The sequence below is a fragment of the Aplidium turbinatum genome, chromosome 3, assembly GCF_918807975.1.
Source record: "Aplidium turbinatum chromosome 3, kaAplTurb1.1, whole genome shotgun sequence".
NCBI lineage: Eukaryota > Metazoa > Chordata > Ascidiacea > Aplousobranchia > Polyclinidae > Aplidium > Aplidium turbinatum.
In genome coordinates, this window is record NC_137474.1 from 38,908,174 (window position 1) to 38,931,512 (window position 23,339).

Here is a 23,339-nt window from a genome sequence, read left to right on the forward strand (position 1 = left end):
TAAAAGTGCGGCCAACTTTCAAACAATCATTTTACGAATGACCAGAATAGATAGCAATATCTCAAATTCACGTATGCAGTAACTGTGACGCAATAAATGAAAGACAATTATGAAGTCATTCCAACAGGTGTTTAAGCTGATGTAATATTTCCTGTTTAAACAGGCCCAAACAGGTCCAAACAGGTCTAAACAAGTTTGACACAAGTCTATGAACGATGGTGCAATTTTGGCACATTTTCTAGCAACTTCCATGACGTAATATTCAGTAGACTTGAACGGTTTTATATGACGTTTGATTTGTACAGAGATTGGCCGTAACAACTTGCTTCAGCTTTTGAACTTTAGATTCTCCCAAAACTTTTGATACAATAACTTGGCAACAAGGCAAGATCAGTTGCTCTCCGATGGTGTGAGGCTTCTTAGCGATAGCTATTTTTCTTGCAACTTTGTAGGAGACCCTTAACCCTGCAGTGTTTTCCTTCCATTGATCACCAGTGCTATGAAATCTTGACCTAACTAAACTATCAACTTGCCGTTTAAAAAAATCTTCACCTTTGTTTTGAAAATCTGGATGATGTGTTACAAAATGTCTTTTTAGCTTGCTAGGTTTTAGAGCAGAACTTGCTAAAACTTTACAGCATAGCACGCACTGCGCTTTTCTTCTCCAGAATGTATCACAGTGATATCAAATTGAACATAGGAATCATTGGATCATTGGAAGTTAAAAAGTTCTTAATTTTAAAGGCATACTAAATGAAAATTTCAAACCGGAATTAAGCATTAAAATGAATAAACTGAACATTCAAGAATACTTTTCAAAAACAATTACCGAAAAAAAAATGTTTTCAATGGCGCTGGCAAGGCCCAAAGTCCAGTGTTTCATTTATTTTCATGTTTTTCAAAATGACCAAAACGTGCAAACACTGCTCGAGAATACGTAATAAAAGACAGCAACAACAAAAGCCACGTTACCACATCTGATGTTTTGAGCAAACTGTCTGCTGTTTTGATGTTGAAATGTGCTGTTTTGATGTACATACAGTACATAGCCTACAGTCAAATCGCCCGCAGTAACAATTATTGCGTGATCGGTTGATTGCTAGTCTTTTGTTACGTAGACTGTACAGTCGCACGCTTCGTTGCTCAGGCCCAATCTCGCTTTGAAAGCTCTGACAAAAGCACGCGCACAATGGTGGTCAGACCGCAATGGGGCAAAATTTTATTGAAAATCGTTTTATGGTAGCATGTTAAACACAAAGAACGTGGAAAATCGCCAAGTCAAGTTTTTCTTTTACTATTCCTTTAAGCTAATTTGACTAAGGTTAAAAAAGCTAAAAGTTCGGAAAAGCATTCAATTCAAAACTTGAATCAGTAAAAATAACCAGCCTTTATCAACTTCGCCTACCTCCTTTTTTAGTGAAATCTATTTCGTAATTCTGTTCTTGATCTGGTAAGCACGAGTGTCGTAAGAGTACGTCACCACTATGCACTCCTTGATGTTACAAAGGCGATAGAAACGAAACAAAGGCTATCACAATCAAACGAAAGGCCAGGCTTAAAAAACTGTGTGGAGGGTTGCCAAGCCAGCTTACTAAAATATATCTTTTAAGTTTGGTTTGGAAAATAAGTTGCCTGAAAATTTTTACTTTCCACAAAAATGTTTTTTTCGGGATCGTGTTAATTTTTTTGGAAGGTGCTTCGCGGTCCTAGAAAATTGTCTCGCGGACCCTAAAAGGACCGCGGACCCCAGTTTGAGAACCACTGGTATAGGTGAATTGTTCGTAAACAGGTAATAGGTGAATTGTTCGTGAACAATTTTTCGCAACAGCAAGGTTTGTCTTGCAATTTCCGATGAAGGTGTTTAATGCAAATTTTCCTGAATAACCAAGTTACGACGACACAAAGAAATAAGCACAATGAAAAAACGCAATTTTTGTTATTTATTGGAATACAACAATTACACAATACAACAATAGCTATATCATCAAATATAGCTACTACTTTTTTGTCTGTGTTTAGCAATTCTTTGCTTACACTACCAATACTACTTTGAGTAACTTCGTACAAATTGTCCACGAGCCAAGTTTAGTATGAAGTATTGTGTGCAATTCCACGCAAGTAATCACAAATTTCATCATCTTGAAAGTCTTGACGCCAAGTTCGGACGACTCTAGTTAGTCTTTCTGCACTGTCCTTGTACTTCTTCTTTGGAGGGGGTCCTGCCTGGCCACTGACATACTGTTCAATGCGAACTTCATTTAGGTTTTGCTCTCGCTTGATTGCAGATATGAACTTCCAAATATCTGGATGATTTGCAGATACCTGGAACATGAACCCTCTGTGCCATCCTTCAATGCTATTATTAGTTTTGGGAAGGCCACTGAGGACGCCATCATAGCAGTTCCACATTTGAATTGCAAACATTGGAGGACGGCGGCCTTGACGACGATCTGGGCGCACAACCCAAGTGTCTTCAAAGTAATCAATTACTGGCTGAGTATAACATCTGGTAATAGCCTACATTCCCATCAATGAGAATGTCAAAGGCCCGGCTGACTTCATCAATAGGCACAAAGGCCAGAGACGACATGCGCAGCCTCAGAGCAAACTGCACTTGTCTCGTACTGCTCCTTCAGGCCACTTGATTGCGTCTTTCTCCAAATGCACTGACACAAATGGAAGAAACAGCCACGGTGAGTTGAAAGTGGGTACTCTCTGCTTACTGCATTAACCATGGCCATCTCAAAGTCAGTCATGATTGTCTCTGGAACAGCAACAGCAGGTAACAACTCCTTGATCTTTTGCAGTAGATGAATGTACAGTATGTCCCTCTCCTTTTGTCCCCCAGCAGGGCATACACCAGAGGCACTGAAGTGTTTTCCTTCAGTCCGTGTATTGTGTAAAGCTGTTCAAACAGTGAAGGCACTGTCTTGAAGGTGCCGTCAGCATACCAGTGCTTTGAACGGGCAAGGAGCTGCAGATTTCTTTTAGTGGCAAAGAGGACCATACGGTTATCTCCAGGCCCAGAATCATAGGCCAAGAATGTTACACCAGCAAACGTTTGCTTGTACTCTACTGGAAGCACAATGTCACGGAGAGAATGCGGGATTGCCGGGCCTGCATTTTCCTTCAATCGCACTTGGGTGACTGCCCTTTTCATGCTCTGCACGCTTGGCAGTTTTGCTGCCGTGGCTTGACTGAGTCCAATAGTTTTTGCTGAGACGAGGTAACTTGGGGCATCACGACTGTCTTTTGCTGCACAACGAATACTTTCCATAACCTTTGCTGCTTCGACATGACCAGCATCTCCAGCATGATTGTGCTCACCTCTGGATTGTACAATGGCTGCCATAGCAGTTGTTACTCGTGCAGGACATTTCTTATTAAAATGCTCACATTTCCATTAAGTAGGCTAGTTTCTTGCCCTTGTGCGTTAAGTGCGCTATAATCTTTGTAATAAAGCTGGCCACTATACAAAAGTTTTGACTTTCCTTTTTCGCTGCTCACAAACTGTAATGCCATTCTGAATCAGGGACTCTACAGTCTACACTCTGTCTGCTCGTCTACACTCTACAGGTAGCCTACAGCACGTCTTTAAGCACAATTAGCACATCTCTAGCATATAGGCTACCGTACCCTAATTGATTGTTCGTAAACAATTGTAACTGTTTTTTTTTTTTTAAAGCTGTAGCCTAACTTTTATGAACATTTGTTTACGAACAATTAGTATTACGTTCAATTGCATGCCCGAAGAATTGCTTTACGAACAATTGCTTTACCAAAAACTGTTTACGAAAAAACGTCGGACACCCCGATGTACCGTAGCCTACGACCCTACGTCAATGCCGAATCACACGAACCTGTAAAACTGTATACGACATTTGAGCAGAGACAGCGTCTTGGACTTTAGTTGAAAATACGAACTAAATTTGAATGTTTTGTAAGTAGGAAAAACGTCCAAATTTACTGTTTGCAAAATTAGTGTTTTGTTTCAAACTGTTTTCGCACTTATTTGTGTTGGCAAACGGAAAGCTAATTCTATTTTGTCATACATGACGAAAAAGTCGAGATCTATAGAAGATTGCGAGAATGGACGTAGGGATGAGGATGCTGATGGTGCTAGTAGTATGGGCAGGCGCGGATTTATGGGGGGGGCAAAGGCCCCCCCGAAAATTTTGTGAGGAATTGTTGAAATTGTATGTTTCCGTATCAAATTGTTTGATATGCTTCTAAACAGCTGATCTTAGTCCCACGGCGGACTTAACTTATCTCGGGGGGGGGGGGGGGGGACTAATTTTTTGTTATTATTATGGTTGAAATTAGGCTATCCATCGATCAGACTCCGTTATTTTCTTTCATACAACTTCAAGTACAATTTAACAGCAATGTTTGTTGGAGCTGACTCAGCTACCAACGTTGAACCAAATGACGTCAGTTGAAACAATCTGAAACCTTGAATAGCTGTTTTATAGTTTTTAGTCTTCATTAGTGCGGTGGGATGGCGCGGTAAGGCGCTCGTTTTCCAATCATGCGATCATCTGGTTCGACTCCCGGCTTATGCTGGTTGTTGACAAAACACTGCTCACCTCTACCCAGGGTGTAATAAATCGGGTGAGCGTAGTTGCTGAAGTAAAGGCGGCCAAAGAGAAAGGAACTACTCTCGTTAGTGCCGAAGGCTTAGTATTATGAGAACCCAGGGATATCTAGAGAAGGGGATATGAAGGCTCGCAGCGATTACCTTATTCTCATGACACTACCAGGGCGGTATTTTGTAGTGCTTTAAACATGTGGTTCTTTTTAAAATCGTAGAAAGTTTTGTAGTGCAGCTGGTACAATGAGCTACAGAAGACAGTTAGCAAATGTTACGTAGAGCATATTTAAAGAATACTTGTTTACAAAGACAGTTGAAAAGTTACCAGTAAACTGTTTTTCTTAACAAAGCCTTTGCAGTAGATTAGACGTAAAGCAAGTATATGGGTAGTTGCATTAACAAGCAACCATGAGCATGCTGTGAATACCCAGGTCTGATGCTAATAGCGCAATGCAAGTTATCATAACAAGATTTATTAAACTACTATCGGTGCCAATTATCATTTTACGATAAACACAGATTATTTACGATAAACAAAAGCCCTTTTATTGTCAGACGTAATAAAAGCTTTCGTATCCCCTTCTTTAGATATCCCTGTGAGAACCTTATCTTCTCATTCCCCGATGCTTGGATTCAAGTATGGGACTCACCTTTACCTTTTTTAGTCTTCATTATAATTTCAATCAATTACCATATCAGCCTGCAAACATAAAAATATCCAATTGGTCATGGACACTGTATACAGGGTTTTAAACCAGATTTCAAGTTTACTTTGCATGCTTAGCAATTTGTATTCAAGCAAAATTTATTTTTTAAACATTCACAATTGATGAAAATAGCTGTTTTAATCTCTATTTTATAGCATATCGTATATGTCGTAGTATCATTGTTCATATCTGTTTAATCTTTTTCTTCTTTTTAATTGATTATTAAATTTTCTGCACCCCCCCTCCCCCAAATGGGGTCGCGTAATGAAATTTTGGGGTCGTAATGAAATAGTTTAATTTAGTCTAGTGCCGGTGGGTTGTAGTCTTGCCATGATGTCAATTGACCGCAACCGTCGGTATGAAATGTCAAACGATAAAATATAACCAATCGTAACAATTGATGCATTGTTACGGTATCATTGCTGTGACGTGCTGACCAAAAGTAACCTTACCGCTCGCACTATGAATTATGATTTCAGAGTAGTCTTTGGCAACAAGTTTCTGAAGGAACCTAGAGTCCTAGACCAGGGATGTCCAACCTTTTATTATAGTGGGCCGCATTGTCACTTGAAATAAATCAATGAGCCGCAGGACCAATTAAATTTCACGAAAAATAGGTACATAAAGAAACAATTAAAAACCATTAATTTCATCTTTGAAAATAGGAACAAATAACACACACATAGAAAGAAACAAAAATTTATTTCTACAATACAAAGTCAATGAGATTTTTGACATTGTTTTCCGGCTAAGAGGTCATCAACATTTGCATTAAAGGACGTTGTCTTGATTCTTAGGATGTTTGCTAAGTGTTTGTCGGTCAGTCTATTTCTTTCTGCAGTTTTGATGTTTTTCATGGATAAAAATAACTGCTCGCAACAATATGTGCTGCCCCACATAAACAATAATTTTCTGGACAAATTAACTAGTTTAATAAATTCATTATGTGAATGTAATTCTTTATAAATTAAAGGAAGAGTGTGTTCTCTGTGTAAAGTTTTCACACTTTCTCGACTTCGCAGTTCAAGTTAGAATTCGGGTGGCGCTTTATCACATTGAAATGAAAATGGGTCACTGAATAATTTTAATTCAATTTCAATCTTTTTAAAGCCAGAAAATCTGACTGTAAATTGCTTTTCATAGTTTACAGACCTGTCTTGAGCTTTTTCAGATAGACTACGAAAATGTACAACTTCGCCAGCTTTCAATTGTGCTATGAAAAGTTTTAATTTCCTGGTAAAGCTACTTATTCCCTCGAACACTGAACTACACAACTGACCTTTCTCTTGTAAATGCAAATTGAGCTCAGCTAGCACTTCTGTGATGTCAATCAAGAAAGAAAAATCATTCAACCATTCTTCATTTTCTATAAAGTTCACATTTTATTTCTTTTTCTCCATGAGGTTCAAAATACTACTTGGAGTGAAAATGACTAGCGGGCCGCACAAAAATCTCAGGTGGGCCGCAGGTTGGACATCCCTGTCCTAGACTAAAGTTTAAAGCAGTTACAAGATTAATGACTATGGATCAGTGGTTAGGTTTCGTAGATTCATGTGGTAACAATGGAAGCACAAAGAAAACAATAGATAAAAAGCCAAAAAGAACCGAAACAAATTGAGACAAAAGAACTAACCCCGTTTTAATGTCATTAACGTGGATGTCCCCATAATGGGGTCGCATAGAAATATATTTTTCAAAATGGGGTCGCAGAACAAAAAAGTTTCAGAAGCCCTTTGTAAGCAGCAAATTGGAGTTTGATTTAATTAGTTTTCGCTCGCATTTTCTGGTTCAATCCGTTTTACGTTTTTATGACTCCATTTCTAAAACGACAGTTTCTTGGCTTGTATGTATTTGTAGAACCGCAGCTGATACCTTGAGGATTTAAAATATGCGTGAAAAAGTGTTTGGGCTGTGAGATAACATCCCTGACAGCAAAATCCTTCATTTTTACATTGATAAAATCGATTTTGCTGTCTGTGATATTTGTTGCTAGTAACACGACCTGAAAACCAAATGATTATATTTATGATAGAGTTAACTGCGTCAAAGACATCACTTAGTTCATGATCATTTGTGTTTTTATTCAGATTGCATTCTTATACATGTTCACAAGACTTTGCGTCAATCTTTCACAGGTGAGTTTCTTATTACAGACTTGTTGCCTTGCCTTGTCCTTTGAAATGTCTACTTTTTTTATAAATAGCCACCTCTTGGCTGTTGAATCACAGCGACATTTCGCCTAACTTCGTAAACACACGAATTTGAATCATCTTGTCACCTCTTTGCTGAGACTGTGTGCTAGTTTAAACGTTGTTATTTAAAACAGTCTGTTACGAAACGTACTTGTTTCATCACATTGTAATTATCCGGTGTGGAGATTTTAGCTAGAGGCAAATTTCGTATTTTCCGCCAAACAACATGTTCTGACAACCAAGTCAAGCATCGGAAATGAATTGTCAGAAATTCCAGTTCTTTGTAGCCTACTCATCACATGCCTCTGTTGGGGGATTGTAATGGTTTTCTGTTTATTTTTGTAGTCACAAGGATTACGAGTACATGACCTCAACACAAATACCGTTTAGATGTTGGCTTGCACAATTTCTACAAATGCACTTGCATGGACTTCTTGATAGGAAGTCCATGGCACTTGTTTCTGCAAAAGTGCAACTCAGCAGAAGACAAAAGAATTTCGTTGTCAGCTGTTTGGATTGTGTTTCCAAGTCATGCTCAGTGATCGAGGGGAATTGCGTGGTTCACTGCAGTTGATATTACAAAATAGTATCATAAAATATTATAGCAGCATCGGAAGTAACATTGAACATCGACTTTGATGTTTTAAGATGAAGATCAGGATTCTTTGTAGCAAAATGGAGAGCGAGAGGTAGACTTCGGTACCTTGTGGATCAGTCGCTCCTGTTTGTGGATGATTTGATTTGTTCAGTATTTTAGTCAAACATTAAACAGTATAATATATTTTGATATAGATATTTTGATCTCATAAAACTAATGTTATAAAATTCCCAAACGATTTAAACTACAACTTTGTCATTTTTTGATTCCTCTGAATCGTCACAGCTGTCAAGACATAGCAAAATAATCATATCATCAAATATAGCTACTACTCGCTAAAACCTCTAAAGCCTATTTCATATTAAAAGGGTGATCATCAGAAGGTCCTGAAAAATATGCAAAAGCAATAAATTGCTAATACCTGAAAAGGTCTTTTGAAATTTTCTTTTAAAAAAATTTCTTTTAAAAAATCTTCATCTAATGTATTTTCAGGTATTAACAATTTATTGCTTTTGCATATTTTTCTGGACCTGATGATCTCCCTTTTAGTGTGAAACAGGCTGTAGAGGTTTTAGAGAGTAATAACTGTATTTGATGTAGTTCGCATTGCTTGGATTTTTGCTTGGCATTCAGCAATTTTTGTAGCATTATTAGTAGTAGTCCAGTTTTAATCTGGTGATGTCCCAGTTACCAAGAGTGGCCCGATTGCAATTTTTTTTCCACTTTTTTCCCACTTTTTTTTCCACTACAGCCTGTAGCCTATTTGTGTAGCGTCTTCAAACTGCACTAGGGTTTGTCGGTTTTTCCTAGTTTTCCGTTTGGTGGCTGCTTAAACATGACATTTTCCTGTGAGACCCGATGGCACAGCCAACTAATCAAAACATGTTTAAGTGACTACCGTCCAATTGTGACCCTTCTAGCATTCAGCCAGAGAGTTGATCCGTGCTTTGAACTTTGTTTGGTAATTACAGAAGAAATAAGAGTTATGGTTAGGATGGGAATCGTATACAAGTCATCGAAACGACTACCACTGCCTTAACCCTCCACCCCAAGCTGTCGACGACGAAACGTTGACTTAATTTACTTTATATCAGAAATGTTTTCCCTACAACTTGTGATTGGTTGAAGCGCTGTTCCTGTAACTTCTGATTAGTCCAATGATTCATTTGTCTTACTAAACTAAGTTCAAGCAGTGACTATCGTTCCACTTTGAGCGTTAGTTTGACAAGGTTCTATTTTCTTAAGCAAACTACAAGATTTCAATAAGCTTTGACGATGATGACTTTGCAAGAAATGTGCCATTTCATGCCTGAGTTATGAGCGGAAAGTCTTACGTGACGTTTTTCCCCGGCTCATTTATTAACGACCAGATTTTTTGATTTCGATGCAAATGCTGACACCATCTGTTTCAATTCGTTTTTCTCCAGCGTTGAAAAATCGATGCTCTGTATTCTGTAACATACATTGCGTAAACGGTCACCGTATATACGACTTACGTATTCACAGTGCTGTATTCGTAAAAAAAGCACGGGGGATACTGTCAGATTTGCCAAAATGATAAATAATACACAACTTGCAAAATAGCCTACTAATCTTTATTCTACCATAACATGAATTATCAACATCAAAATTGGACGAGAGGTACAAAATTGTTTATTTTTCTATGAATACATTCCAAACAGCCTGCCGAGAGGAATCTACATCTTTACAAGTTTAGATCTAGTATCCTTAGCTGATCGGTCGTTTAACAGCCAGGATCTTACATTTTTTTTTTAGCGATAAATTGAGCCACAAGTGATCCATTGCCATTAGGCTAAACGTCAAACAGCTCACATTATCAATGAGCAAAAGTGCTCTGAAACCTGTGATAGGCTAATATTGTTCATTAAACTGAAACCACGTTCACATTCTGCTGTCGAACAAGGTAAAGTTGAAATAGCTTTCAACAGAGGCTTCAAATTATTGGGCATAATTTCAACTTTTTCACTAAAGTCTCTTAATCCTTGAATTGACTGTATTTCATCAATGTCAAAGCGTCAACAAATTCTTCTCATCTCTGCTTCTTTATGACGCAAATTTCCTTCTATCATTTTTTCAGGTTGCAAGTTAGCAATATCAACCAGTAGTTGACCATTGTCAGTGACGGCATTAACGCGAAGTCTCAATTGCATTCTGCTAACAATGCTCTGAATGAATTGATTCGCGTTAATTGGCACTTCTTTGGAAAACTCTCTTTGGAAAACCAGAGGGAATACTATAGTTGCTCGAAAAAACAGAGAGTATACTGCGTATACTGCCGTATAACCTCGAATACAGCACTGCGTATTCAGTCGCCATCTCCGCTCCGCCATCTTGGGGGGACGAAAGCAAGTACCTCCACGTGGTCGTCCCCGCAAGTACCGACTCTGGAAAACTAAACTTGCTACAACTATCGCTATAAAGTTATCATGCGGGAGAACAATCATCAGAATGGCACCCCCAGACCAAGCACAGCACCCTTGTCAGGGCGAACAGCACCAGCTGTTTTAGGTCAAGGAGTGACCATTCTGCAACTAAATGTTGAAGGCATCATCATCTCCGCTTGAAACAAATTGCTCATCTGCATTGGTTATCTGTTTCCATGAGTCCCGGTTTTGAACTATAGCTCGCCTATATTGTCGCCAAATTGAGTTCGCCCCCGTGTTGTCATGCCAACGTCTTGGTGGTCCACCTCGTTTTCTCTTTTCTTGAATTTATCTTCCATGAAGATATTGCTGACTTCGTATTTTGATCTTTTAGTATGATCGAACAGTTTTAGAACTTTTTATTTTATTGTTGCTGCAATTGGGTGTAGCTTCGTTGTAGTCAATGGGTCTTATGTTTTCATGCGGTCAAGTAACCTATTGTTGGACATGCTTCTTATGATTTGATTTTGGAATGTGCTGAGTTTTTTTGTTGTTGTGGATGTGGGTGTCCCATTTACGCATTCCATAGTAAAACATGACTGGTAAAACGAATATATATACTTTAAATTCATTATCTTCATCTCCACACAGGTCTACATGCCTATGTACCTGACGGACACATTGCTCCTACACAAGAAATACATTGCCATCGTTCCTCTCGTTTCGTATGTGTCCAGCTTCATCGTCACCACCATCATTCGACAGTCTACACAATTCTTCAAACAAGAAGTGAGTACGGGGCTGGCTAGAAGAGCAACAGTACGTCTGCAGACGTTGACGGCTCTAAAAAAGATTGAATTTCTTAGCTAGATAGAAAACGGATATAAGCTTTTTTTCCCAGCAAAACTATGCACTTTTAGATCGCTGCAACGTCTGAAATAAACAACTTTTCCGGCTTAGCATTTAGCAAGTAAAATTTGCTTTTCATGTTGATTTAATGTCTGCAAACTTAATGTTCAACAGTCTGCTAATTTTCAATCAGTATAAAAAGACCTGCAGTGCTATCTGGGGCTAGGGCATTGCGACCTTTATACACAGGCCATGACAACGTGCAGCTTAAAACTTGACTGAAGGCCAATATGTTAGTAGCCAAAATCGCTAGTAAAAGTTGATCCTTTGAGTATTAATGAATATATAGACTTTGTGTAAGTGTATATTTTTGTGTAATTTTGAGTTATTTTTGTATTATTGTTGCCATTCAAATAACGGAGTAGATTTTTCCACTTGTGCTGGAAATTTAAAAGTTTCTGCCAACACTGGCAAACAGAAAAAAATTGTCATTCTTTTATGTAATATTATGATAAGAGTTTTGCAGTGTTTTGAGATTCTGTGATCACACTTTCGAAATTTAAATTCTTAAAACTACCATTTCAAAGAGCTATAAAGCAAATTTAGCCAAGATTTTAAAATCAAAATTATATCGGCCTTCAGTCAGGCCTCCAGTTCCCACGCTGTCAAGTCCCGTGTATGTAATCGCTATGGGCAAGGGTATCAATGAATGCAACGTTAACATATTAAATTGACAACGTTATTGGTGTTCTTACATGTTTTCAATGTATCTTATATAGCACTTATAAGGCAACATTGCCTGTAAATCAGTTTTGTTTTTATTGTGGTTAAATCTGTCAGCAATATAAACGTTGAATAAAGACGTCAATCTAACATAAAAAAAAGAACCGACTTGCTGGTTGGGGAATGGGGATTGGCTAGTGTCCGCATTTGTTCCGTCAATTCATTCAAGCCTGAGGCAAGTTTCTATGGCAATGCGTTAGTTGTGGCGACAATCATGGCATTCACCCGGTCTCAAGATGCTTGGCTGGAAAACTATGTTTCACGCCAGCGCTGTCATCAACATCATGTGATTCCTAGCAACGTTGATGTGCGTCAAAGCAACATAAACAAAAGCAATTTATGCTCGCCGAGCTTTTTGTTGCCGTGAAAACAAAGTATTAGTCAGCAGTCGATGCTAATTAATTTTGTGCTGACTTGCATTATCTACTTCTATACGTTGGGAACTTAAACCAAAGCAAAATTTATCGTGACACGAAATAAGAAGTTGTCGTAAAAAGAAGACAAACGTTTAGGCTATTTTCTGTGTAATGCAGCCTTCTATCTGCTGAAGTCTTCACGTAATTTTGCATCATTTTTGTGTGTTTTTTCCTTGCGCTATAAAGCGTCATGTGATTTTTCCTATCCTCTGCCTTGCCGTTTCATTCTTATGCGTTTCTTTTTTCGATTTTGTGTATGTAGATCAGTTTTGTTATTTCACTTTAAGTAGAATATCAGTAAGTTGGTTTGTTAGTAATTTTTAGTTTATTTTCATGTTATTACTGTAGATTATGTTAAATGCCGTGTGGTTGCTGGGTTTTATTTGTCTAGGACTGTGTGTTTTCTAACTTTTTGTAGTTAGTGTAGAATTAGTTTCTTTTAATGCCTTGACAAGGGCTAGATGTATAGCCAAAAACGTTTGCTTCTTTTATCGCATTAAGTGGTGTGTTGTTGCTTAGTTTCGTCTGCTTATGGTTGAAAAATGTAACCCTATTACTTAATTGGATAAAAAAAAAAGTATGCAAGAAAAATAGAAATTGCGAACGTTTTCGGCGTTACACATCAGCCCTTGTCACACAAGGTTTAGAGGTTTATCCCCAAAAAGTTATAATTTTTGTTTTTCTTTTATATGATTGGAATGGTGTTGCTTGGTTTTGTTAGCTTGTGGTTAATGAAAGTTACTTATTCATCAAAATTGTGTCCAAACATTGCTCAACAAACACAAGTTGTCTTTTTTTTTTTGCGTTTCTTTATTGTTGCCAGACGTATTTAAGTAAAATAACTTGTGTTTGTCGAGGGATCAACTTCAACCTGTTTGTTGCTATTCAACAGCCAACTTATTTAGCGGGTGCAATATTTGTCCTTGGATCTTGCGTGTGGGGCCACTTCATGGAAGAGTACAGCATGCAGGTATTCGGTCAAGCTGTCATCCTCGGCATTGGAACTTCTGTCATTCTTGTCATGTCACTGTCGATGACTGCCAGTCTAATCGGGAAAGACTCAGTAAGCAAATTATAAACAAAACAGTTTTATTGCATCAATTCAACGTTTGTAGACGTTGAATCAATAAAAAAAATGGATTGATGTGTTAACGTGGCAATTTTTTACATAAGTAGCTTCATAGTTCAAACTCGATGTAGGGTCTTTCATCGAAGCTGTAAATGCTTCGACTAGACCAGCGGTGCCCAAAGTGCGAGCCGCCCGCGGGAACACTGTACGGAGTATTCGGCCTCTGTCTGGGCTCTACAATATACAATCTTAAAGCTCAGGCCGAATTTCTAGGGAAAATATAGTAAAGATTTTAATGCGGCATGTGGCTAAAAAAAACTTTTAGCACCCCTGTACTACACTGTCTTGCTCTTGATAAATCTCTCACACTCCCAACCACCAACCAAGTTTGCATGTCTCCATCAATATTTCAGAGCATGAAGCAGTGTATAAGATCTGTTTTCTTTTTTGTAAAAAAATCTTCGTTTTTCTGTTTTTTTGATAAAACTGCTACATTTTGCCGTTAAACCTCGCCTTCCGTTTATTCTTTTTCTGGTTCAACCACTAATCTTCTTTTCCAGGGCACTGGTGCGTTCGTATACGGGGCAATGAGCTTCATGGATAAAGTTGCAAACGGTATTGCTGTCGTCATCATCCAGCTGCTCAACCCATGCGAGTGAGTTTTTAGGATAACAAGTTTATTCAGAATGACGAAAGCAGTAATTCTGACTTAAAAAATTTCGGCTTTACGTTAATCTTTTTATTGGTGTTACAACAATAAAATAACCTTTGCATTGAAGCAGCGTTAGTGTTTGTGCAATGTTGCTATTTTTGCATGGTTGAAAGTTGGAAAATGTTTTAGAATACAGAGAGATAAACTTTACCATAAGAATAGCTTCTTTAAATCGTCTGTTAAGTTGGTTATCAAACAGCTGTTTGTCTGAGAAACTGTACGAAAACTTCCAAGACCGACCACCACTGGATGTCCTACTTTGCAGTGCGTTATTATTTGAATTTTATGGGAAAATGTTCTAGATTTCATTGCTTCAGTTGTCATTGGGTGTGACTTTTCGAAAGTTAGCTGTTCCATTTAACAAAATAACCGAATTTTTCCGGACAAAACTGCTTATTGCGTGTAACGCGACAGTGCCTTGCAGGTACCACTGCCCTGAATGCGCGAGGTACTTTCGTGCCGTTATGACGTATCTCCTTGGGGGAAGCACCCTCTTCTCCATAGCGACTCTTGCGTTATTTGTTTGTGTCAGAAAGTTTTCAACACAATCGACCCTAAAACGGGGATAGAAGGTAAGAGATGTGGTTGAGATGTCTTATACAGTAGAATTTGCCTAATTCGTCACCTCAAGTGGATCACAAAAAAAAGTGACGAATTAGGTTGAACTGAAAAGTTATGCAAACAGGTCAACACTGTAACAATGCCGGGACGCGAATTTTTTTTCCCACGAGTTTTCTGTCTTATTGATTCTAGTCACTCTAAAAGTAAGATTTTCCAAAAGTGTTTTGAGAGATTGGTTGATTCAGATTGCGAAATAACTATTTACCAATGAAATTCTGCAATGATAATAAAATATAAGCTTTCCCTAACCCTACTTTTTTTGAAAAGCTCTTGTGCACCGCAAAAATTAATTTAATGACAAAAAAAAGTTTGACTTCGACGGGCGTCGAACCCTCGTTCTCACGAACACTAGGCAGAGGATGAAACCCCTGAACCAACCGTGCCAACGAGAAGCTGTTGCATTCACACGGTTTTAATCCAACTTTTACCAAAATATGTAAATGAGATAGAAAGTACGTGGGAAAAAAATGTCGCTGCCGGAACGGACAAACTTGTGACGAATAAGGCTAACTGACGAATTAGACAAATTTTATTATACATGACTTTAGTGCGACAAGAGATCACTTGTTGTGGAGATGCTGCAATGATTGACCACAAAAATTCACGAAATTGCTTCAAATATCATCGTCGGAAACTATACTTCTTATTTTCACAACTCCACTGAGCAAGTTTTGTTTGTGATATCCAGGCTTACAACCCGGTGGTTGAAGATTTAATTTAAGTGAACGGGAAGGCAAGGAAGCCAATCTTCGTGGCCACCTTCAGGCATGCCTTTAAGTGTCCTGCCAAAGACACAGCCGCATACTCTTGAGCGGTGTCGAACCGGCGCCCTTTCGATTACCGTTTCAGAGCTCTCACCACTCGGCTATACAGCCGGCCTGAGCAAGTAAAAGTGATGGGCAACAAAGAAAAATGTGTGCTGGAAAGTGATAATAGAAGTAGAATTCCGTTATAGCAACGCAGGGTCGACTAAATGAATAAAAATTAATAGCTGTGAGATTGTGGTTGTAAGGTAACGGACTAACGGTAGGTGATGGTATTTTGATTGTGCGCAATGAGTTACTGCACTTATTCAATGATACATTCATAAAGTCAATGGTAGGCATATGGTTATTTCGAGGGAATTTTAATTAGTATTCAACATTATTATTTTACTCATCACACAAATTTATCTTTCTGCAGATTCTGTTGCAGAAGAACAGTGAAAAGAGTCTGGCACACATTTTTTTATCTGTGTTCTTTTGTCGTCTTTATTTTGTGTGCTCTTTTTTCTCAACTATTGTGTATTATCTTTAACTATTGAAAAACTCACTTTAGGCCAGTTTTCTAATACGTTACTTTTACAGTAGCTGTATTTATTTTTTTAAGCTGCAGAATTTTCATTGTCTGTTTTTTTTTTATTTAAACATTACATTTTGTCATTGTGGCTTTGAATTTCACTTCTTCTGAAGGCTACATAGAAACTCCCCATTTTAGTCTACTAAACGCCAACGTACTTTCCTGCGTACCTTAATATCCTCAAACCTTTCCAAATTCTAAGTAGGCTACGGTACCAGAAGTGGTGCATAAGAAATCATTAAAATGCTCAAGTAGATGTAACAGATGTATAAAAATTCTTTCCTTTCACAACATACACTGGCAGTAGGATGGCCTAAGGGAGGAGTTGCTTAAGATTTCATTTTGCTTTGTTCGGGTGCTTTAAGTTCTAGGAGGTTTTAACAAGGCTGATTTCAAATTTCGTTGTTGGTTTCAAATTCATACGGATTTCGAAACAACATATCACTCGTTTATGATTTGGTTAGCCTACTTTGCTAGGTCATAATTAGGCCTAAAATGCTATCAACGTGGCATTTTCGAAATGGAGCTGAGCGAAGCATTTTTCTTTATGTAAACCAGGGGTTTTCAACCTTTTTTTGCTCATGGCCCACTAAATTAGTAAAAAAATGGCGTTGGCCCATTAACGTTTAATGAAAAACTTCATCAACGAAAAACACCAAGTTTCAACAACACAATAAATTAATCAGCTGAACATTCACACAAATTTAATGAGAAGGTTGTTGCTGTAGTTTGTCCACAAGACTTTGTATTCTGGGTGCAGTCGATGAGAGTGCGCAGCGTATGTCAGCTGCAACTTCAAGTCTGTTGCGCGGCTTGGATTTTATGTTCAATAGGGATGAAAATGCTGACTCACACAACAACGTGCTGGTGAAAGGCAGTAGATTCATAAGACAATTTTTGCTGATTTGTGGATATGATGAGGACACTTGGATCCAGAATTCAGTGACAGGCACATCTTCAAATAGGTCACGACAGCCTGAGTCATTTCTAAGGTCAATCAGTTCATCTTGCAACTCGTCATCCACTTGCTCAATGTTAACACGAAATGGATTCTTGACAAGTGTGAAAGCATCTCTGCTAAGCTCTGGAAAGTAGGATTTGAATTCAGTTTGTAGAGTACCAAGGTGGTCTGCCACTTCATCCCTAATCTCATCATCCACATCAGATATACATGCGAAACTGTGAAACATGTCAAAGTTACCATTTGCCACTTTACGTCTCCAATTGCCCAGCTTTTCAACAAATGCCCTTGTAAAGTCCACAAACTGAATGATATCTTTTCCTTTTCCTTGCATTTTTAAATTCAGCTGGTTCAAAGCTTCAAAAATATCCACCAAATATGCCAAGCAAGAAAGGAACTTTACATTTTCAAAATTTACTGCAAGTTCAGGTTTTGCTGTTCCCAGAAAGATCTTTATCTCATCATGGAGCTCAAACACTCTGGCTACAAGGTTACCTCTTGACAGCCATCGTACTTTGGTGTAGTAGAGAAGTTGCTTATGTTCAGAATTTAGGTCTTCACACAACTTCCGGAACAATCGAGTATTTAATGCGCTGTTTTTGATATAATTGACGCTTTTAACGACCACATCAAAAGCGCATTTAAGACCGTCAGGTAAGGTTTTTGAAGCTAATGCTGCGCGATGAATAAAGCAGTGAGTGGTCACAAGATTAGGTGCTTTGTTCTTTACGAGCGTCTGGAATCCACTCTTGGCACCTAACATGGCTGGTGCGCCATCAGTGCACACACCACACAAACTTGCCCAACTTATGTTCTCTTTATGAAAAAAATCCTCGACCTTAGCCATTACATCTTTTGCCTTTGTGGTGGTTTCCAATTCACTGCAAAAGAGCAGCTCTTCTTTCACGTTTTTCTCTGTTACATAACGAACAAAGGCCATTAGTTGAGCTGCTGAAGAAACATCTGTTGATTCATCCAGTTGCAGAGCAAACAAACCAAACAATGACTTATCTTTAACTTCGGTGACCACTTGCTCTTTTATATCATTCGCCTTAAGATTAATTCTTCTCTGAACTGTGTTGTCCGACAAAGGAATTGCCTTTATCTTTCTTTCACTTTCTTCACCCAATACATTTCGAACCATAGCCAGAGCACTTGCCTTTACAAGAGTCTCACCAATATTATGAGCCTTTTTCTGTTTGGCAATGAGTAGGCTCACTTCAAAAGATGCCTCTGTCAGTTTCTTATCTGTACGTGCAAACGATCCAGTCTTGTCAAGTCGTTGACGCTTCAAACCGTTTTCCAGTCTTTTAAAGTATTCAATATCTTTGCCCTTAAGGCCAGGATGATTCTTTTCCAAATGATTTTGTAATTTGAATGGTCGCAGTGATTCATTACTCAAAACACGATAGCAAATGATACATTGACCCTTTTCCTCACCTCGATCACTGAATGAAGTAAACCCATACTTTATAAAATCTTGATTGAATTTTCTTTTTGCCATGCTGAATTATTAAAATCTTTATACTATTAAACGTTAAATTGAATTATGTCTAAAATCAAAATTGAATTTATTTAACGCTTGGGTAGTGCGGGGCAAGACTAGTCACATTTTGGTATTATTGTGTATATCTTCACATAAAGTTAAAAATGTTTCAATTTTTAGTGTTAAACAGTTATACTAAGGCTTCCTTAAACAAGATAGCAAAAAAAAAGTGAAATTTATTTTTAAGTTATGTTAATAAAACATCATTTTTATGACCGAGTCAAATGACTGGTTTTGCCCCTAAGTAAGGGTAAAACAGGTCAGTGTTTTTTGATGAGAGAAAGAGTATATTTACACATAGCCTACAAAGTGCAGTTTCACATACAAAGTACACCACTGCAGCACATTCGTTCAGAACAGACATCAGCAAACATGCTGGATTCCATGTTATGACATTATTTGTTCAATTGTTGTGCCAAATATCCATGGTTCTTCTGGACGACAAAACAAACTGAGCAAGGAAGATTATGACAAAATTTGCCATTTTGTTCACTAACAATGAGGTATACATGGTACATTACAGTTGCCAAATGTTAGAAGAATTGCTTTTGTAAACAATTGATAGAAACACAATCAAAAATACACTTCAAACGTTTTCTAGTAGGCTATAGTTAAATATTGTTACATTTTTTTTAAATCTTTCATTTGTGATTTTTTGCGTTTTTGTCCAAACTTTGACGCACACTTTCTATAAGAAAACATTGAGAACCATAAATGAATTTTGCGTGGTAAACTTATCATATCTTAGTGAATAAGTAGACAACATTTCAGTGCAAATTTTCACTGGGGTCAGGGGTAACCAAGATATTAAAAGGACCCCACCTTTTTGCTTTTTTTCATTTCGACCCACGTTTCACATTAAATAACTCCTAAATCCTTTAATTTTTTGTACTGATATTTTCTCAGTGGATAGAGAATCTTATATACAACATTTCTACCAAATTTCAGCTAAAACCAATCACAAATGAGGTCTTGGCGAGGTTTTAAAATTTTAGAAAATCTTAGCCGAGAGCTGGAAACGGCCATCTTTGGATGTCTATGACCTTTGACCTTTTAGAGTTACAATGTGAACGATGTTGTTTTTTCAATATTTGGCAGAAGTACTATCACCTGTAAAAAATTTGGGTTGTTACCTAATTTGGTTTAGCAGTGATAGGGCCTCAAACATGGCCAAAAATAAAAAAAAATCGTGCCCCCTTGGTAGACCCCCCCAAACTAAATGCTTCGCTCACACTAGGATAAGCTGATTTTTGATGTAATAGGCAACTAATACCCTATGAACCAGGTAGCCTAAGCCTACATGACAGTTTGGTTAAAGAATTTAGCATTTTCACCAAAAGTTTGGCACAGCACTTCATGACTGACTTGTGTTGCCCCAACCAAAATAGCCATGACTGAACAAAAATAAATACCCAATAAAACTAATTTCCAAGGAAGAACTACAAGATGAGTTGTTTTGAGACAAATTACAATAATTGTAATTTTGTTTAAACTAGAAAGTCTTGGTTTAATTAACAATTTTCATAGTGTAATGCTCTGTTTAGTCTAAACCACAAAAAAAAAGTTAGTCCAAAATATGAAGGTAAAATTTTACACCAACTTACGTTTCGCAGTCTAGACCAAGATAGCAAGCAAAAACTGCATAGCAGTTGCTGTTGTCGCATCACAAAAGAACCACTAAGTGCGCTAAAGCATTTTTTTGAGTGTATTATTTCCAAAAAAAAAAGTTATGCTTGATTAAAATCAAACTGACCGGTTTTACCCGACGACTTGTTTTGCCCTGAACTACCTCTACAGTATTTCAAATTCACTGCCCGGTGCGCACTCAACCAAAGTGTACCAGCATCAACGCAAGAACAAGATAGCAACTTCCATAAACAGTTCAGCATTGTTAGCAGAAATAACGTTCTGTGTTCAATGTTCATAATGACATGATTTCTGATATCGCTGTACAGGCTTGCCAGGATCTTTTGCCCGAAAATTTTTGTTTGGCATTTCTTAATTTGGCCTTTTAAACATTGTTCACATGGCTAATTGTGATTGGCAATTTCAATACAACCATGGACATTTTTATTTCCAATAAATAAAGTAAACAATATCACACCAAATCAGAAGAATCGGTTTATTTAAATACAGAGCTTTCGCCACACAAGTGTGGCTTCATCAGTATAAACTTATTCAAATAGAATTCTATTTGAATAAATAAAAATGATTCTATTTGAATAAGTTTATACTGATGAAGCCACACTTGTGTGGCGAAAGCTCTGTATTTAAATAAACCGATTCTTCTGATTTGGTGTGATATTGTTTACTTTATTTAAAATGTTTTGTCACACCGTGCATCCCAGTGGATCATCAGTTGAATTATAGGAAAATTTGATGAAAAGTTTAGGAACGAAGTTTTGTTTTGGGATTTTTATTTCCCTCCGTTTTCTTCACAAAGTTTTGCGTTAGTGACATCATAAACCTCGCCAAGCAATGAATGAAGATAGCTAAGTTGTGCAATAGCAGTAAGTGTAGGCTGAGCTTTGTTGCAGTTTTTCCATTTTTTATCAAATCCCATTACTCCTTAATGAAAAAACCTTCGATTTTGCAACAGTTTGCCTATTTGGCATTTTTTTAGGTCATTTGGCATTTTTTGACCAGTTGTTTGGCATTTTTTTCATACGTGGACCTGCCAACCCTGTCGCTGTATGCCAAGCAGTGCTTCCACTTTGAAGGATTTCATCCCGAAAAAGGGATTTTTCAACGCTTCGAAGGATAAAAAAGGGAAATGAAGATCGGAAGGATTTTTTAGGGATTTTTAGCAATTTTACAAGGAAATTTTGTCTTAAAAAGGGAATTGTTGTTTTTAGTAATATTAAAGAAAATTTTATTAAAATTTCCATTCAAAAGTTCTAAAAACGACTGGAATAACGATGATCAGCTGGTTTCCGTCGCCACTCGCCGCCCGAAACCCCCTCTCACTCTCTTTCCCATTCTCACCTTTCCGTCACTTGATTTCTATTCTCGCCAATTTGGGAATTGGACGTGAGTGCAGTGAGTGAGTTAGTTTTCAGGGTACGAAATGAGGGTACGGTACCAAGTGTTCAGGGTACGAATTCGGTTGCACCCATAATAGAGCTAGCTAGGCTGTGTAGCCTATACGATATGTATAATTGTACCGTATGGTGTACACAGTCAGACTGAGTCAGTATCATGAATAAGCCTAGTATCCTAAAGTTTTTCATCAGTCTCAGATGATTGTGAAGACGTTACTGACAAGGAGAAAAAAGTGATAGCCTCGCCTTATAGAGTTGAACAAGTTAGCGCACCAAGGAAAACCGAACTAAACACAAAAATAAATTTGTTAATCGATGGATAGCGTAATTTGTTACTGCACATTTACCACCTGTAGCCTATAATTTCGATGTTAGGGATAGGTTAAAGAGTCCGTGTGGGAAAGATGAGAGTGGTAATTGGTAAATGATGTCCAGGACTCCAGGTGGTAAATATCCCAGAACCGACTAACTGACAAGCGTTTTTTTGGCTGGACAGTGAACAAAGGAAGTAAACCATGTTATTGTAAAATATGTGCTGCTTTTGTGTAGACTACTGTTCTAATAAAGCAACGTTACTTCGACATACCGTTGCTACTGAAAAAAATCAAGCTAACCTTTGTAATTTATTCAGCAACTTTATGGTATTAGATTGGGTTTGTCAACTAAATCAGCCATGCTACTGCCAGTAAGGTTTTGTTTTTTGTAGCGATTTGAATACTGTAGGCCAGGGTTTCACAAACTTTTTTGGGCCACGGCCACTATTTGTGAATCTGTTTATTCGCGGACCCCCAATACAAAGGTAAAAATGAATAAAACTGAATTTTGTTTATTTAAAAAACTGACAACATCAATGGGACGGATGGGATTGCATAAGTCATCAATTCTCGTAGTTATTTGTGAAAGGCAAACTCGTAAGTCAGGGTCCACGGAAAGTCTGACCTATATTTTGTCTTCATGTTGGTAAGAGCTGAAAATGCTGTCTAACACATGTAGGTCGTGGCAAAAGGCAATACAATTTTAGTTGCCTTTTGCGATAGCAATGGGTATTCCTCCACAACACTCAACCAGAAAGATGCAATAGCTGTTTAATTGAAACTAAGCATTAAAGTTCGATCAGATGATAATTCGGCTAATTCTTCTTCTTCGCGTCCTGACAGATCAGTCTTTGTAACAACAAAACATTTTAAAATCCAGTCAAAATTCTCATATGTCTCTTTTTAAAAGTAGGCTACTTCTTAAAAGTGTGCAGAAAGCAATTCCAAATGTTGCGTAACGTCAGAGAAAATCAACTCTGCATTAATTAAGAGTTTGTTGGTAATGTAGTCACACAGAACATGAAACATATCCACATTTATCCTTGTTAATGTTTTCCATATGTTGAGTTTCTTTATGAATGCTGTTATTTTGTTTTGAGGCATATGAGAATTTTTCGTAAACAACTTTTTAACTGCAATCAAGGTGCAACAAGTAAGATTTACGATACTGGATAGCAAAAGCTTTCGAAATCATTTGTTGTAAAGAACTGCGGCAA

At 37.7% G+C, this 23,339-nt stretch overlaps 2 protein-coding genes across 2 annotated transcripts in view; one reads left to right on the forward strand and one right to left on the reverse strand.

Moving 5' to 3' along the window:
- Positions 1–16,240, forward strand: part of LOC145766791 (major facilitator superfamily domain-containing protein 12-like) — a 32,322-nt gene extending 16,082 nt beyond the window's left edge. The window contains 6 exon segments of the mRNA XM_082578496.1: positions 7,386–7,433; positions 11,124–11,261; positions 13,413–13,583; positions 14,150–14,244; positions 14,726–14,873; positions 16,105–16,240. Of these exon segments, the coding sequence (XP_082434622.1) occupies positions 7,386–7,433; positions 11,124–11,261; positions 13,413–13,583; positions 14,150–14,244; positions 14,726–14,870 (597 nt within the window). The 3' untranslated portion in view covers positions 14,871–14,873; positions 16,105–16,240.
- A 724-nt stretch (positions 16,241–16,964) lies between these two features.
- On the reverse strand, positions 16,965–18,725 carry LOC145766792 (protein FAM200C-like). Its single transcript, XM_082578497.1, has one exon. It carries the CDS (start codon positions 18,723–18,725, stop codon positions 16,965–16,967), a length of 1,761 nt encoding a protein of 586 aa, XP_082434623.1.
- Positions 18,726–23,339: the final 4,614 nt, after the last annotated feature.

Bases quoted from the DNA above. Each gene is read 5' to 3' on its own strand.
- LOC145766792 (XM_082578497.1), bottom strand. From the start codon at position 18,725: ATGGCAAAAAGAAAATTCAATCAAGATTTTATAAAGTATGGGTTTACT.